The following is a 16641-nucleotide window of genomic DNA, read 5'->3' on the forward strand; positions in this document are numbered from 1 at the left end:
CTAACAAATAAAATTAATAAATAATAACTTATATGCTGATAGATACATCAGATATGATACTTGTGATAGTAATGCAACGTCATGAAACAGCATTAAATCTCTAGAAACTTGTTACAAACTAAATCTTGTTTTGTCTATAAATATTCTGCCATATTTTCTTTTATCGTACATGTTTCTTCGTGATCTCTTATTAATCTTGATTTGCTTTTGCGTTTCATTTTTACAATTGCCCGATCTGTAATTAAAGTTCTTCGATTAGAGAAGACATATCACACGAATATTCCACTTCTGCATCAGCCTGTATGTTTATCAGAATTGAACGATATATGGAGATGGAGAATTGTTGAGAATCGATTATCTTGTGTCTATAAAATAGACTGCTTACAAAGGTAACAAATTATTTGGGAATATTAATGAATTAAAAGAGACGGAATAATCTATGATAAAATTAAAATTGGTACCATTCTCTATCCATGAGTGGAGCATCTATCCAGAGTTGTATTCTTCTGAACGTCGATGTTACTTTGAACTCGATCGTGTTCTTAATTAAACAATTTCTCAAGTTTCGGTCTTCCTTATTAAAATATCAATAGGCAGAAAAGTTTTAGGGCCGTAGCGGGATTAAAAATGATATCTTTGCTACCAAAGAGACGTTTCATTTTCGTCTTTTCCGTATCATTAATTATCTCGATAATTTAGAAGGATTACAGAGGTTAATTCTGATTAATGCTTAATCTTGATTATGAATTAATGATTACGCGTTATATCATTGCAAGGGACCAATAATTCACTCGATACAAATTTTAAGATATCTGATAGATGACAGCAAAATCGGTGAAAATTATTCTTGAACGAAAAACCAAAATTCTTCAGTTTGTTCAGAGATTTCTGTACACTGGTATTTCACGTGCTCGTTTACGGGTAGCCGTGGCAGACTGTCGTACGAAAGCTATTCCCGAGCTGCGACGCTATGACGAATATGGCGTCGTTTCCTGTACGCAAGGTTATTTATTGCATGGTAAAACGAGCCTGTACCTGCGCGGAGAACCACCTCCTCCAGCCACAGGAGACTTTTTTTGGCACGGCGCGGCGTGCAGGATCTCCAAGAATCGCGACGCACGCTCGTAATTATCAGTTTAATTACGCCACTGTCGCTGACTTCGAATGAAGTGGCGCGAGAAACTCGTCCTTGGAACAGCGTTTGGAAACGTCGTGTTCCTAGAAACCCGATCTTCCCGTTTGTACCCACTGTGAACGCTGATTTATTATTATTATTTATTTTATTTAAGGACGCGTCAACCGTCTTTTATGATCATTAGCGATCGCGATTAACAGAACAAGAATGTACAAAGAAGAACGTAAAATACAATAGGTGAATTATTATTACTAAAACTAATAGCAACCATATATTTTGAACACACACACACATATATATACACGGTACAATTGCAGTACGATTAACTTAAGCTTAAATTAATAGGTTACAGTGTATGTTAGAGCTAAATCGGTAGTTTACAATATCATAATTGGTGATACAAATTAATATCTTTGAGAAAATAAGGAAGATTTTCCGCAATGGTTTTGATGATTCAGACGTGTCTGGGAGACTAAATTTAATTTTCTGCTGGGAGACGTTACTACAGTTGAGAAGATGATTCGCAGACGGAATACAGTTATAGTGATTGCATTTATTTGGCTGATTTTATAAGGTGAGAGGGTGTCGGTTGTGGTGCAATTCTAAGTCTGGTGGGAATAATTTGCTTTTTCCTATTAAAAAGAAACGTTGGACGATGATTTATTTCAAGTAGAATTTGCATATTTTAGTATTGCTTAATTCTGCTTTACGTTCGAGAAAATAGCATAATAGCCGTTACTAAACTTTGTTGAAAAAAAATGTTATTTACTTGCCGTTAACCCGTAACTGGTCTGACGATCGTTTCATCACAGTATAATAGAGAAACTCGTAGAAATATTTACAACAAGTTGTAAATAAATAACTTTCTTTAGTAGTGATTTTTACATTTATTATTTTGCAAGAAAGAAAGTCAAGCAGCTTTTATATCGCAAGTATTGCAAATACTTTCAGCGTTTTATCCTCATTCTCTCATGTTTTATATTTCGTTCGGTAAAAAGGCATCTAGAATATTTGCATACACGTCGCTATTTATTCCTTGGACTGCCTTTTATGCTCGTGCACTCAAGAATACTAGGTAACTGGGTTACGCAGACACGTCGAACTGATTAGAATTGTGTTACATGGTGATATATGCACACGATAGCTAAAGAGAAATTATAAAATTTTTAGAACATCTCGTATCACGAGATACCGAGATAAGCTTATACGGTATAAATTTATGCCACGGGAAAAACAACATTGATAAATGGAAAATTAAAAATAGGTGGATATCCCATGTACTATACGTAAGCAATTTCCTTTCGCGATATATAATTTTCTCTTCCGCTGTAAATATAATTTTGAAGATAAATTTTCACCCCCATCGATCACGTAAATGAAAAATCGATTTTCGATGTATTAGGTTGTCCCAATAGTTTCCTTCGTTCAAGGAAATAATAAGTGCACGACATTTTCTCTTTTATATTATTTTATTGAATTATGTATAATCCATTTTCTTCCAACAGAATCAACAGAAATGGGTCATACATAATTCAATAAAATAATACAAAACAAAAAATCTTGTGCGTTATTTCCTTATAAAACGAAAGAGACGGTTATAAGAAATTAAAATAAAAATGAAACTACGAACTGGTCATTTTACGATGAAACTCAATAATAACTTTATCGAAAAGAAAAATAAATTTTAAACAGATTCCTCTACTCCCATTCGTTTCGTTTGCTGAAATCTTTGTAGTCGAATTTTCGATTCTCTCCGCGAGTATAACTCCAATTTCAGTTACTTAAAATTTCTGTGGGAATACATTTAATTGAAAACCAGCTCTACAAATTATTCCTTTGGCGTGTTAAATCGTTATCAAGCCACGAAGCACACGTGATAAAAATATTCGAAACGCGAGACCCGGTACGTTTCATCGTGTCCAACGTTTTCTTCAACTGCTTAAGTATCAATTCTATCGGAGAGTTGAACTTCCCATTGTTCTGTGCGGTTTCGTTGCACCGTTAATCCTGGCACATGGCAACTTGCGCAAACCCGTAGCAATAAACAATCAATATGTAGGCATCATAGTGACCTCGTTATCGATGGTCAAGCTTGGCCTGTGCCCAAACGAACAGCCGTGTTCTTTCGGTTCCTTTTTAGAAAAAGGTGTCAGAAATGTAGCTGGCTGTCGTGCCGCAAGAAAGCGACGACAGACTTTTGCCAAGTGATCATTCTTTCCTCGGCTGTGAAAGAAATCCCTTTTAAACGTTGATTAATTCGATTTTAGTCACGCGAACTTTTGGAAAACTGTCTTGGCAATGGAAACACAATGAGCATGCGAAAGGAGTGTAAATCGACTATCGATGATTCATCGATTTTTGCGGAAAAAAAGCTTGTACCATATCACAGCTGTGCTGCATATATCTACGTTGACTGACGAAAGTAATCGAACATTTGTGATAAGCGTTGGTTAAAATTACTGTAAAACAATGATTACTTGGAAATTATAAATTTGTGCCATTTAAAGGATCACGATATAATTATTCCTTAAATCTTCAGTCATGTAGATATTTTCGTAGATTGTCTCATTTCCATAGTAGACTTTCACGTTTTATATTTCAAATGACGAACTACTGTAATCTGTTAGAAGCTAATTATACAATTGCAGGTAATCCGTAGACATTATTTCAATGTCTTTAAACATCGAATCGTTCGCGGAAGCCTGTTTTCCTTCTTCGGATAAAAAATATAAATTGTTCACGTGCTATGAATGTTCGTATTTAATGCATGACTTTGTTCTCTCGTCAATTACGACTGTCGCGTCGCAATAATTTTCTCTAATCAATGTCGTTTGATAAACTTGCTGTTTGACATAACATTTGGTATAATTTAGGGCCTACGTATTACGAGGATCAAGCGATGTGTGACTATGATTGAAGATTGAGATTGAAATTCGCGTTATCGGATGGCTCCATTAATTCGGTAGCATGACGATCGATGATAAAGACGTTATTGCACATGACGACGTGTTTAGACGTAAGTAGATTCGTCTGCATAGGTTCATTGGTTGTTGGATAACAGCTGTAATTATTCCGCCATGCACAGCTGTGAAATATCGAGAAACTGGTGTTGGAGAGACGAGTGTTGATCGTTCTCGTTCGTTTCTGTGAAAATTATTCATTAGCGCGCGGAATTATTTTGCATTATTTCATTCAATTATCCCGGAGTGAAAACTGTGAGAGTACACGTAGAAACAAAGTGTATAGCACCGATCGTCTATGGTTTGACACACGTATGCTTCGATCTAAATAAAGTGAAATTAATGGAAGAAAGTGATTTTCACAATGCACTTGTTCCAAATTTAGAGATTGCCCAATCTAATAATAAGTGGTTAGTTAGAATTTAGAGAGCAACCACGTGAACCACCCTGATATAATTTCAATGGAATTTTGTAAAATATTTAAAAAAAATATTCAATCGAAGGCACTTTGCTCTCGATCTAAATATTCCACCATGTACGAATTTATTTTATATTTGTTGAAAGCGGAGTAGTATCCGATAATTTTTGAAATATCATACGAAGAATATGTTAGATTATAGAAATTTAATATACCTCTTTCCAAGTAAAATATTACACGGCACTCTTTATTTATTTATTTATTTTACCGCGCTCTTGACAAATATCTTTTAATTTCTCATTAATGTATAAAATTTCATTGGAATTAATATTTGATTAATTCTGCCATTTCCTCACTACCGTAGACCAAATAGACATCAACGGTTAGTCTATATCAAACGATTAGCTTGCTTTTTGTATTAAATTAAAAAGTATACACTTTTTACGGTCTCGTTATCAGAAATATTCGTACATCTTTCTAAATATTTTAGTACGTGCCTTTATTAATATAGCGTTGCGTGTAGAAGTATATAAGCTGCTATAGACGATGCTATCTAGAAGGATCTTTAAGCCTTAAATTGTTTCCGCTGATTAATGTTGCGGAAACAAAGTACCTAATCTAAGGTGTGTCGCATAACTCCGCGCCGTGTCGGAGAAAATATTCTGGCAACATCACGAAGCCTTAGCAACTGTTGTCAACCCTATTAAAAATGAAAAAGAAAATAAAATTTGTCGTCTTAGGAATAAAAAGCTTATACACGATGCAAAATATAATCCAAATGACCAAATATCTCATATATTGGGTGATTTAGGAATCGATTGCCAATCTGAGACTCTAATAACTTGGACGTTTGAGAGGAATGACTTAAAGACGAGAGAATGGCTGAGACGATATTCAAAGGCACATTGCTGAAAGGAGTTAGTATCTAAAATCGTTCGGTCTCGTCTCACTGGGCATCATCATCGTTTCACATGGTCGAATGACTTCATTCAGAGCTTGGAATCGTATTCATCCTTCGTTTCCTATAAATAGCCCACGCTATTTACTTTCTGAACATTTTTTCACTCTCTTCTTGGTAGCGGGTAATAAAAACTGAATGGCGTTTGCATTCGAATAGTCCGTTTGCACGTTCAGTGTGTTAGGTACATCGGCAGATTCTCTGCAACGTGACCGAGAGGAGATTAATGGAAACGTATCACTTCGATACTCTCGTTTCAGTTTCTGCAAAGCTATTTAACTTGGGAATTACATACTTAAAGTCGGACGAACACCGAGCGAGCACTCGACTTATCTTCGCGCGGATGATTTGAATGATAACACGTAGAAATTTGCTGTAGGTTATGCGAATTCGGTGGATCTTCGTGTGTCAGAGAAAATTGCGGCTGTACGCATTCAGGTTGGATGTATATTTGATATATTCGTGAGTTTTGCTTCGCCCTGTGAAGTTGGTATTCCCAGGTGCAAATTTTTATCGCTATTGGTACTCGTCTGTTTACGATTTGTTCAATTTTCTCGTTTGTCCGTTTGTCGAAAAAAAAGGTGTGATCAAATAAAAAATGTTCGTGTCAGCGCCGCATGTTCTTTTTCGTCGCAACGCCAAATTTTCGTTCTGCTATCTTTCAAAAAGGAAGCTACCATGAGAATTTTATTTGGACAAACTTGGCCAAATTATACCTCGTCAAAAAATTAACAAAAAAAAAGAAACTGTTGTATCAGAGATTCGTATCGTCGCATCGTCACCAAAAATCGACTTCACAGGATTACCAATATTCAGCTCCATTTGCCATATTCCAAAAATCAAACAATCTTCGTCCATTCCTATATCGTCGTTTATTTTACACCGAGAGATGAAAAAAGGAGAAAGACACGTTAAATCCATTCAGCGTTCATCTCCATTTGAAAACTCGTTTTCTTCTTGTAATACAAACGGTGTCACGAGGAAGAGAATAAAATCGAGCATACTCTACTCTTGGACACATAATGTCATAGCGTACAAAAATCCAGCTATGGATGGTTAATTGCGACTAGCCTATGTCATTGTATCCACCAGTCTAAATAAAGCTGTGCTTGTTCCAATGATCTTGACTGATCGATCACGTTTGGTCACGACCAGTGCTCTCTCTAGGCTAGAACTACTTACTATCGAGGCTTTTCCGGGACGTTTTACATTAACAATCGCCTCCGCGGTCAACTCTGACGAGCTATCTTTCCAAGAGGAAAATCGCCGTGGTACACCTTGACGATACCTTGTACGGTAATCGAAACGTTCATGATGTATGCCTTGGATACCTGTGACTGACTCGCTTCTCACACGTTACACGATGCTGCGATTCATATTGCGTTGGTTTCATCCTTGCGAGGCGCTCGCCTTTGTATTTGTATTATATAAGATAACTTTGAACGTCGAATTTGTGTTTTCTTCTCTCGAATGGATACTCGTAGGTGTAGTTGTTCCTTGAAATTATTCTCTAAACATTTAATTTAATTTAACACAGTTTAACTATTTTACATACAACAACAGTTTACATACTTTAAAAGTAAGTATCGAGATCGTAGAAAAATACAATTACCTTTGCGATTGCCTAGATTTTAGCATGTTTGAGATTAGAAGATTTAAGTAATTATGATTTTTAACATTCTACATCCGAGTTTTATTTTTTTCACTTAACCAATAGTTAGTAGAATTACATAGTTGACAACAACAAATAGTTTTCAAGAGACTTACTCCATCGGCTTATCCGCTATTTTCATTTGTGTTTATATCGTAAAGCCGCGTGTGCAGAAAAGTCATGGAATTTTCAAAGATCGTATTTTCAACAAAAATCGCGACGGTTCATGCCACGAAGCGCGCCTTTCTTTTCAATTTCGAAATCCAGTAATCCATGACTGAGAAAAATACGACGAAGGGAGCGTGGGTGGCGAAGGCAAACGCGAGATATCAGCGTCATGTAGAACTCGTAAATGGTAGAGGCGTCGGGGTATGGGATAGGTTGTTGTTGTTGTGTTGTACGCGTGCATTTACAGTGTTTGGTACATCCTGCGCTGCACAGTGTAGCTTCGGAGGCTGCGCGAAGATAAATCGCCAGACTCGAACAAAGGTCACCAACATAGAGAAAAGCCTTTCGAGCGATCGGTTCAATTAAGAATTGAAACCTTTATTCACGCGATAAATGATGCATTAGCGAGAGAAAGAACAACATTTCCACGCGCTGGCTAATCCCTTCGTTTGTTTAAACGAAGCCGTTAAATATTATTTTCATAGTGAGTTTCGTTGAGTTACTTAGAGGTTGTTTTTGTTGAGGTTATTAGATGTATAATGAGAGAGACGCGTGGATAAATTATAAGGTAGAAAATATATTTGAAATACGGAAGTGAAAAAGATACAAAAGTTGAAATAATAATATGAGCTGGTCCAGATCCGCACCCCAGCAGTGTTACTCTATAACTGAAAAACCCTGAAGCCAACGTCGCCTTGCGACTGTTTATGGCCTGCCTTCGTCGCAGTCTTTTGTCTATGCGCTGTCGATGGCTTCAATGCTTTAGAAAGCTAAAAAGACCAGATGTAGAGTTTTCTTAAAAGCAGTGACCTTCAACAGTTTTGTCGACCATTCGCGGAGAAACGCGATCTCAAGAAGCGCGTCAACGGGAGTCGTCAATTCCCGTTACGATTTTACAATCGAAACTGATCGATCCTCTAATTCGTTTAAGATAATAAAGGTAATTGAATTAATTATAACGCTGAGGTAACACGTTATAATGTATTCCAACAACAACTGTAGACAAGATAATTACGCTCGTTGCGTATATATATATTAATTAGATGACTTATCAAAAGTAGGTATAGTTAATGAATATATGTTGACTGAGTTGAACGAGTTAGCGAACCCAGTGCAGAGATGTTGACTGATCTATAGTCGTAGATCCAGTAAAGTTCGGTGACGATGCTGTCGCAAAGGAATACTCTTACTGAGTGTTGGTTGCTCCACCACCTGTCGCTTACGGGTGAAAATTCTGGGAAAAATAGGAAAACCCATGTTTCCTCACTGTTACCTAGTGGATGAATAACCATAAGGAACATCTTGACCTTAACGGTCACATCGAAATGTTTAGTTTTACGGCAGTTTCTTATGATTATTACGGTCCAATTAATTATATTGACGTAGCAAGTATCGTACGTACGTCACCGGGCGTAACAGAGGTATACTCGACTTTTGTTAACTTTACTAAGAATTTTGAACGTTTTGAACATTATTCGATATTTCGATTTTAAGGATAATTATTTTCCAAGAAAATTAAATCATAGTTGATTAGTACGGTTTATGTCATCGCGACGTGGGAACTGGAAATCAATAGTTGCTATAAATAAGCCGTTCGGTATTGTTACAACGAGATAATAATAAAATATCATAGAGGTGATAAGTAAATAAAACAAGATTTATGAAGATAAAGTTCAAATTAGCATCACAGAGGATTAATATTTCAATATAGAAAGTAGAAAGGTAACCTAACTCGGATATATTTGTAAATAAATGAAAGCATGATGCGTGCGTGTATAAAACGAATCAAGAGTTAAATTCTATAGAAGAGCACGATGTAATTTATCTCTCGATAAAAACAATAAATAAAATAAAACGTGACTGTGTAGTAATATAAAATTTCCTGATTACGCGTGTTTACTTTTCGATACGCTTCTTGATTTAGCTTCTCCTACAAAACGTATAAAGTTTACTTGATAACGCAACGTAGTTTATTCACCTGCATTAGATAACGTAAAGATACTAATCTACGCAGTATAGATACGCGAACATTCTTTTTCCAGCTCGTATTACGTTCCATAGAGTCGATGACAGTATAATTTTTTTCGAACGCGGGGCGTTACGATTAAATGTATGTTATTATTGTTAATTCTCTTCAGAGAGTTTCAACTTGTAATTTTCTAGCTCCGTAAGAAGGCGATAAGTACCGCTTTCAGTCATCAATTCGCCATTAGGTAGAAAAAGCTCGGTAGATACGACTTAACGTACTATTATCACAAATTTGCCAAAGTGTTCGGATGTATTTGAGCGGTGGTTTATATTAAAGCTGAAATATCTATTTTATTTTTTTCCATTAAAAAAATCCAACCTCCCTTTCCATAGAATAAACAGTCTGAAGCTCTTTTTTAGCGGAAGCGTAAGCGGATGATAAGCGCTCATGAACGATAGTATATGGTAGAAGCGATGAATAGTATCGCCGGCGATGTGTTAAAATTCTGACTCAAAAATAACCTGCTTTTTCGAGAACATGTCGTAAAATTGCCAACGAAAATCCTCGTGTATTTTGTTCCGTTGAACGAGGTACATTTACGACGCAGCTGTACTTGCAATATTCTGCTGTGCTTTTTATCGCGCTGTTAGATATCTGTCATATTTACATTATTAAATTGCGAAGAATGATAATGAGATTACTAATGATAGCAATCATAGGATGAGACGTAATAATGTTAGCTACAATGTTGCCACTAGTAGAACAATAGGCAAACATAGCATGGCGAAGTTTATTGCTAGTTAGGTTTCTTTGCTCGTAACTTGTAACTACACACTGTTTCCTTAGTCTTTGTTCTTTAACCTTCTCAGTTAGTTGAACGAGCGTTTAGTTCAGATATATGTACGTATGCGAAATTTATGGCAACGTACGCTTTCAGAGCAAACAAGATTTTCTGATAATATTTGAGAATTGGTTCAGGTAAATAAGCTGTTAATTTGCTGAAATGTCTGCTATCTTATTAATCATGTTGAATTTCTAATATTTTATGGATACGGTAGGTTGTAACATTAATTTAGATGTAATTTCTTATCCGTTTTTTCATCAATCGAAAATATAAATTTTTCATTTCTTTCAAAGTGTAATTTTGCTCATTAAACTACAATTTTTATGATAGGCAATCAATATTATTCTGTTTTATAACCCAACAATTTTTTAATCGATAGTTTTAATAACTATTACGCTTTTAAACTGAGTCTCGTAAACATTGATTTAAAAAATAGAATAAGAGTAGAAAAATGAGGGAGAAATAAATAAATAGTTGCTTTAATTCCATACAATTGCTCAATTGGTAAATTAATTGTTCTGTTTATATCGTTTTATCCTATTTCGATTATTTTACCATAATAAATAACGGCATAGCAATATTCTCTTGTATAACGAACTCATTGGAGGATCTTAACGTTTGATGTTAGGCCTTTCTTTAATTGGATGATGGACGATCGTCATCACGACCGTTATACAATACGATTGTCAAGGATGGGAACGATTGTCAACAATAATTCACTGTTTTACCTACTTATCCAATCGTTTATGCACACTATGCGGTAATAATATGTATCCGTTAGTTTTTTAATGGTCTCTCATGTTCTAGTCAGGCTTCTTTAACTTTCATTTCATATTCATAATCAAGTTCATCGCGTGTTAAACAAAATTGTAAAATTATGTTTTAGCATCTTCGTTCACCTAGAGCATTATTTAAATTTTACATGTAACGAATCGTTCGTAGTTCGTGATTCAGGAAAGAACTTCTCGCCTTAGAGCGTTTAAGAGCACTTTAGAAATAATTTACTGGCACAATTTTGGATACATTAACGGATGTAATTAAAATAATTTCGAGTAAATTAACCATGTTTGAAAATGCGTTGTTCGTATAAAATACAAAATTCGATAGGAAATTTATCATTGCTCTTTTAGTCGATGTATCAAGAAGGTTGACGAACAGTAAGTATATATGAGCATAGTAAATAGTCAAGCTCTGTTAGAGTCGAAGGGATTTTCCCTAAATTTTGTATTGTAACTTATCACAGAAGCAAAAGAAAGATGTGCGAAGAATACTTCCAGGTTTTTTAAATTAAAAATCTTCACGCGTCGCTGTAATAGAATCAAAGAACTGTAAGAAAATTAGAAATGTCAGGAAAGGAAAAGATTTGTAAAATTTCACTTGTCGTAAAAACTGGTATAAATTTCCTGTAATTGAAAATGAAATGAATTAAGTAGTATAATTTGTGAATCAAATCTTTATTATTACGTTCTAAAGTATTTCCTTGGGAAAGAGAGAATAAGATCGTTCGTTTACATGGAAATTAGTATGTATGTATAACTTCATCGCGATTCAGGAGATAACGACGTACATATGTATTTTACGTTCAAATACTCAGCAGTGTTCCATGACAGTAAATCATCAGGCGAGGTTCCATGCTATAGAGAAACGTGATGGGATTAAATAAGTCGTTCACGCTTGTACTCAAGAGGGAACCGATGCACGCAATTTTGTAATATTCTCGTGTAGTAAGCTTCTCCAAAAAACGAGATCACCATGCTTTTTCATACACATTCTTTTGCCAGTAGAAGTTCGCGAAGAGTTAAATAGCTACCAGAAGTTCTCGATCGCAAAGAAATATAGAAGCATGGAGTATAGCGTGGTTTACAAAGTCTACTGTCTGTTTAAGCTTCTTGTGAAAGTAACTTTATTATTGTAATACGTGTTTAGTACGTTTCACAAAAGAATTCTTCGCTGTGTATAGCACGAAGTTGAGAGTCGTAACGCAAAAATGTTATTAAACCGTTGTAGGAAAAATATGCAATGTATATTTCTGAGGTGGATAGGTCGTGACAGGTGCTGGAGAAAGCCTAGAGTATAATTAACAGTATATTTATTAACAATATTTTCGATGTACACTTTACGTAGAGCTCCCGATTATACTTAGCGGTTCGTACTTGGCGATTACAACTCGATTTCTAGACGATGCGTTACGATGGCGTTCAGCAGAGTGCGTGGTACAAGTTCGGATGATGATTGATGCGTCAAGGAACTCTAGTCAACTACCAACTACCAATTACCAACTGACTTTCCGTCACGAGAATGCTGCAGAGGAAAATTATAATGAGGTGTGTCTAAGGATACAAGATCATCGGATTCTTCGAGGAAAGCCTTCGTTAGAAAAGTGAGGAAAATGAAAGCCGTTGTGAATTTGTTAATCTCTAGATTGATGGTTGAGGAAGGATGCTAACCGCCCTCGAGAGAAAGTTGCTAGAGGGATAATACATTTAGGGAATACTAAGAAAAAGACTATTTGTTCGTTTGAAGAACCTTAGCTAGAGAATCCTAAGATTTGTAACGAGTTCTTAGGCCAATTGCAAATATGCTATGAAAATTTTCGACATCTGTCAATCATCTTGTCCGAAGGATAGGGTCTTACTGTAGCAAATCACGGGACAGAAACCGTTGGAAAGTTTGCTGTCGAGTACCGCTACATTTCTTAATTCGGTGAATTTGTTCAAAATCATTCTTAAATTGTTCCTTTGTATTACCTTGAAAGATCGTTCCTTTCGTGGCTCTTTTACCTCGGATTTCTATTCGGAAAACATATTGACGAACGTGATGCGAAATTTCAGTTTTACGATGTAGAGAAAAGTCATCGTTCGGTAACATGCAACGTCACAAAGTAACGTTGCTTTTAATTTCATGTATTTTGGGAGTACTAAACGAGTAGGTTTCCGGTAACACAGCTACAAAGTTTTCCGAATTTCGACAGAGAAATAGTCAATTACAGTGGTTGCGGAGTTTCTCGGTAACAGAATAACTAATTGCAGTGCATACAGAGTTACTCGGTAGCTACAGGTATAACTAATCGCAGCAAGCAACACTTATTTTCTGCTAACTTTGATTCCCGCTGGGAAGTATATTTCTATCGACTATTTAAGGAACGATGGATTTGCAAAGGGGGGAATAACAAATGTATTTCTATTAACTGAAAGCTATATGGTGTTCATACTCGTTTATATCATGCTATGCTATTAAAGAGAGGATGCTCGTTTCCCGTTCAAGGAAAAATCCCGTTCCGATGATGCAATGAAATTCCTTTCGTTACGTTAGTTACAGAAATTTTAAAGTCTATCCATTTTGGTTTTTAACGAGATCACGTACTTCTACATACGTGTGTTACAAGCTTCATGTACATACAATGCGCGCGCGCTTGCATGCGATGTACTTTTGCATATTATAAATGCATGACGTTAATATTATACAACAGACGAACAATATTATTATACGGTGTATTATCTTTTATTTCATGGCGAAGTAAATCAGCGAAAATGCATAAAAATTATTTCCTTTCTGTATAATTCCGTATCTTCATACGTCGTGTATCTCGTCATATTTAAAAACGCACGAAAGATTTGCAGTCCGGACAACGCCTACGTCAAACAACTTGTCAAACAAATTCCACTGAGAATCAATCTTATCGTACCGCTTTCTCTCGCGATTCGACATCGACAAAAGCAAACAGCGAATTAACATTCACGCACTTTCGACTCTACGCGATACGATCGAGCGAAGAAATTTCTCATCGTCTGTTCAGGGTAGACTCGTTCGCAGCAGTTTTCCTCGAATCGCTGCCCTCGCGGTTCATTACGGGCCGTAATTTACGGTCTCTCGATTAAGAACGATTTTCTCGTTTCCTGGCGTCCTTCGCTATACTCTACTGCGGTACTAGTACGAAAGGAAGAGCATCTCGTCCAGTCACGTCCCTTGTGAAAAGACGCCTTCTGCAACCTACCACCAGTCGACTTACTACATATATGAATCACAATGATTCGCCTTCCCCCTCTCCGGTTTCCAGCGTCCACAGACCTAACGATATTCGTGCGAGTGCACGAGGCCTAGAGGAGTACGCCAGCTGACTCACGCAGCCACCACCATGGAGTCCTCTCCACACGCACACACATACACATATACGAGCTCTCTTTCGCTCCTCTCTTGCCTGGCACACACCGAGAAAGAGAATGAAGCCACGTTTCGCCTCTAGTCTCGCTCCAAACTCGGAACACTTCTGGTATTCGCGGTCAGTTCCGTTCTCTAGCGGCTCGGCGCGCCACGCTGATTAACGGCCCGTCGATTTCCCCACGGACATTTAACGATTTCCCAGGGAAAATGGACACAGTTCATCAGGATCGTGTGTACAACGCTTGAAATTATCGGCTTGTTGGAGAATTATAATGGAAGCCTGATTTTAATAGCGATTGACGTTTACGTCGAGTAGAGTTTAACGTGCTTTCGTTAAAAGTTCCAAGTTGGTTTCTTTTTTTTACATCATTTTTTACGCCGTCGAAGATTACTAAAATGTGCGGTCGATAAAGGAGAATCTTGCGTAATCGAACCGTAGCAACGGAGGATATTCAGAGAAGCTGATGGATCGAAAGTGATTCTATTATAACTGTGCCAGTGTTCGGTTTCGGTTTTTATTCAATTCTCGTGACTATTCGAAGATCCGTGAACGCCGAGGTCGCGCAATATCACGCAATTGACCAAACAGAATTCTGTATGGTCGATATAGTGGAAAAAGGACACGTTCAGAGAAGCTTCAGGATCGATAGTATCTTTATATTTTTGTCTGTGTTTGCTTCCCTTGTGCCCGTTTCTCCGCCGTATTTTGTAATGTAAATAATGGATAGCAGCGGTGCTAGATATACGCGGGAAGGAACGACAATGTACCAAACGGGTATCGTTCTTTTATGCGACGCCACGGTTGAATCAGTTTTGCAGCGACGACTGCGTTAAGATCAGTCTCTGGCTCCTTGCCACGTGAAATTTGATTCACTCCGAGATTATATCGCAGGAATGCACTCGACTTTGTTACGACGGAAATTATGAGTACGAATCTCTACAGACCAATATTTTATATAAATCTTTTCTACGCTATCGTGTTCGATTCCCGATGACCTTCGACACGAACTTCCTTCTTACGATGTAAATCCAGAAATAGTCAGAATACGAAAGATTACTTTGCACTGTCGTCTGTGGCATTTTGATCGTTTTCTAATTTTTGCCGCTAACTTCGATATGAAGATAAAAGGAATTGCTACGTGTAAAATTGATTAAAAATGTACGTACGATGAAAAATTTATTAAACAGAAATTCTATCTTTGGAGATATTTCACGGAGAAACCAGAAAAACTAGTAATATCGTTTTGTACGTGTAATTAATAGTTTACGTGCAATTGATGATTTCCTACGTGAAAGAAGAAAGAATCGCGGCTCACTATGGAACGGCGGGTTTTTAAATAATTCGAGGTTGAAAGTGTCGGAATTTAGTGATTTCGTAAGCAACGTTCGTAAATCATCGCCGTGGTTCGATGAGTTTTTGGAAAGTGTCGATGTCGTATTGTGCACAGTGGTATTTCTGGTGACGTTCTCCAAACAAACAACAGTTTCTAGGATGGCTAGCGAAGTGATGCTGGCGCCCACCACGGCGCCTGGAACATCCAGACGGGAAATAGACGACGTCAGAGATATGGTTAGAAACGCGACTGTAACCACCATTTACGTAAGTTACGAGCTTCTCTATCTATAGTATCACGCTAGACACAATGTAGACTACCGGATTACAGCGGTTATTAATCTTTCCTTGTCCGCGATAATGTTTCTTATCGAACGATCTTCTGGAAAACTTATCTTTTATCTTCGCTCTGCAATGCCCGAGCGCGAAATTCTTGAAATTTTTGACCGTGATTGCAACGTGAAAGTATAAAGTACGTAGCTACGTAGGTTTTATGACGTTGAGTTGGAGATGAGACGAAGCCTTCAGGTAGAGGATGATATTAAGCAAATTATAAAAGTTTGCCTCAAATTGATAGCTCGAGGATTACCGCTTCGCAGTTGGACAGGAAAATCGCTGCATATTAAACTCGCGTTTAAAAAGTATCAAAAGTAGGACGTACGTTTCTAGCAAACCTTTTATCTACAATGATTTTGATTTTACATGAAATTATTCAGCCTTTCTTTCAGACTACCGTATACGTTTCCTGTAAAGCGGTATCTTTCGTCAATGATTTTATCTGTACGATATAACTCGTGTATAGAAATAAATTAAACGCGAGCAGGATATTGAAATCAGGTTTCATATAATGAACACAGTTCGAAATCTTCGCCATTAATTTGCAAGGTTGTTGACTAAACTAACGGCGTATATTTAACGCGTTTATTTATGCACGTTGTCTAGTGTTACTTGCTCGATTTAAGAGAAAACTAGGCCGCGTAGAAAATTAATAACGATTGCGATACGAGATAGTTTCGAAGGAAATTTCGCGATATCGGTTGTATC

General features: G+C 36.9%; 1 protein-coding gene across 27 annotated transcripts in view; it reads left to right on the top strand.

The window, feature by feature from the left end:
• The window catches only part of LOC122575689 (patronin), an 85562-nt gene that overhangs the window by 4542 nt on the left and 64379 nt on the right, over positions 1-16641 (top strand). Inside the window, exon 1 of one of the 27 annotated variants that reach the window (XM_043745971.1) lies at positions 14344-15864. The exons of the other annotated variants lie outside the window; for them this stretch is intronic. Within the exon in view, the coding sequence (XP_043601906.1) occupies positions 15757-15864 (108 nt within the window). The 5' untranslated portion in view covers positions 14344-15756. Of the gene's footprint in view, positions 1-14343; positions 15865-16641 lie in introns of those variants that run through there. 27 annotated transcript variants of the gene reach the window in all.

Source organism: Bombus pyrosoma, linkage group LG1 (genome assembly GCF_014825855.1).
Source record: "Bombus pyrosoma isolate SC7728 linkage group LG1, ASM1482585v1, whole genome shotgun sequence".
Lineage (NCBI taxonomy): Eukaryota > Metazoa > Arthropoda > Insecta > Hymenoptera > Apidae > Bombus > Bombus pyrosoma.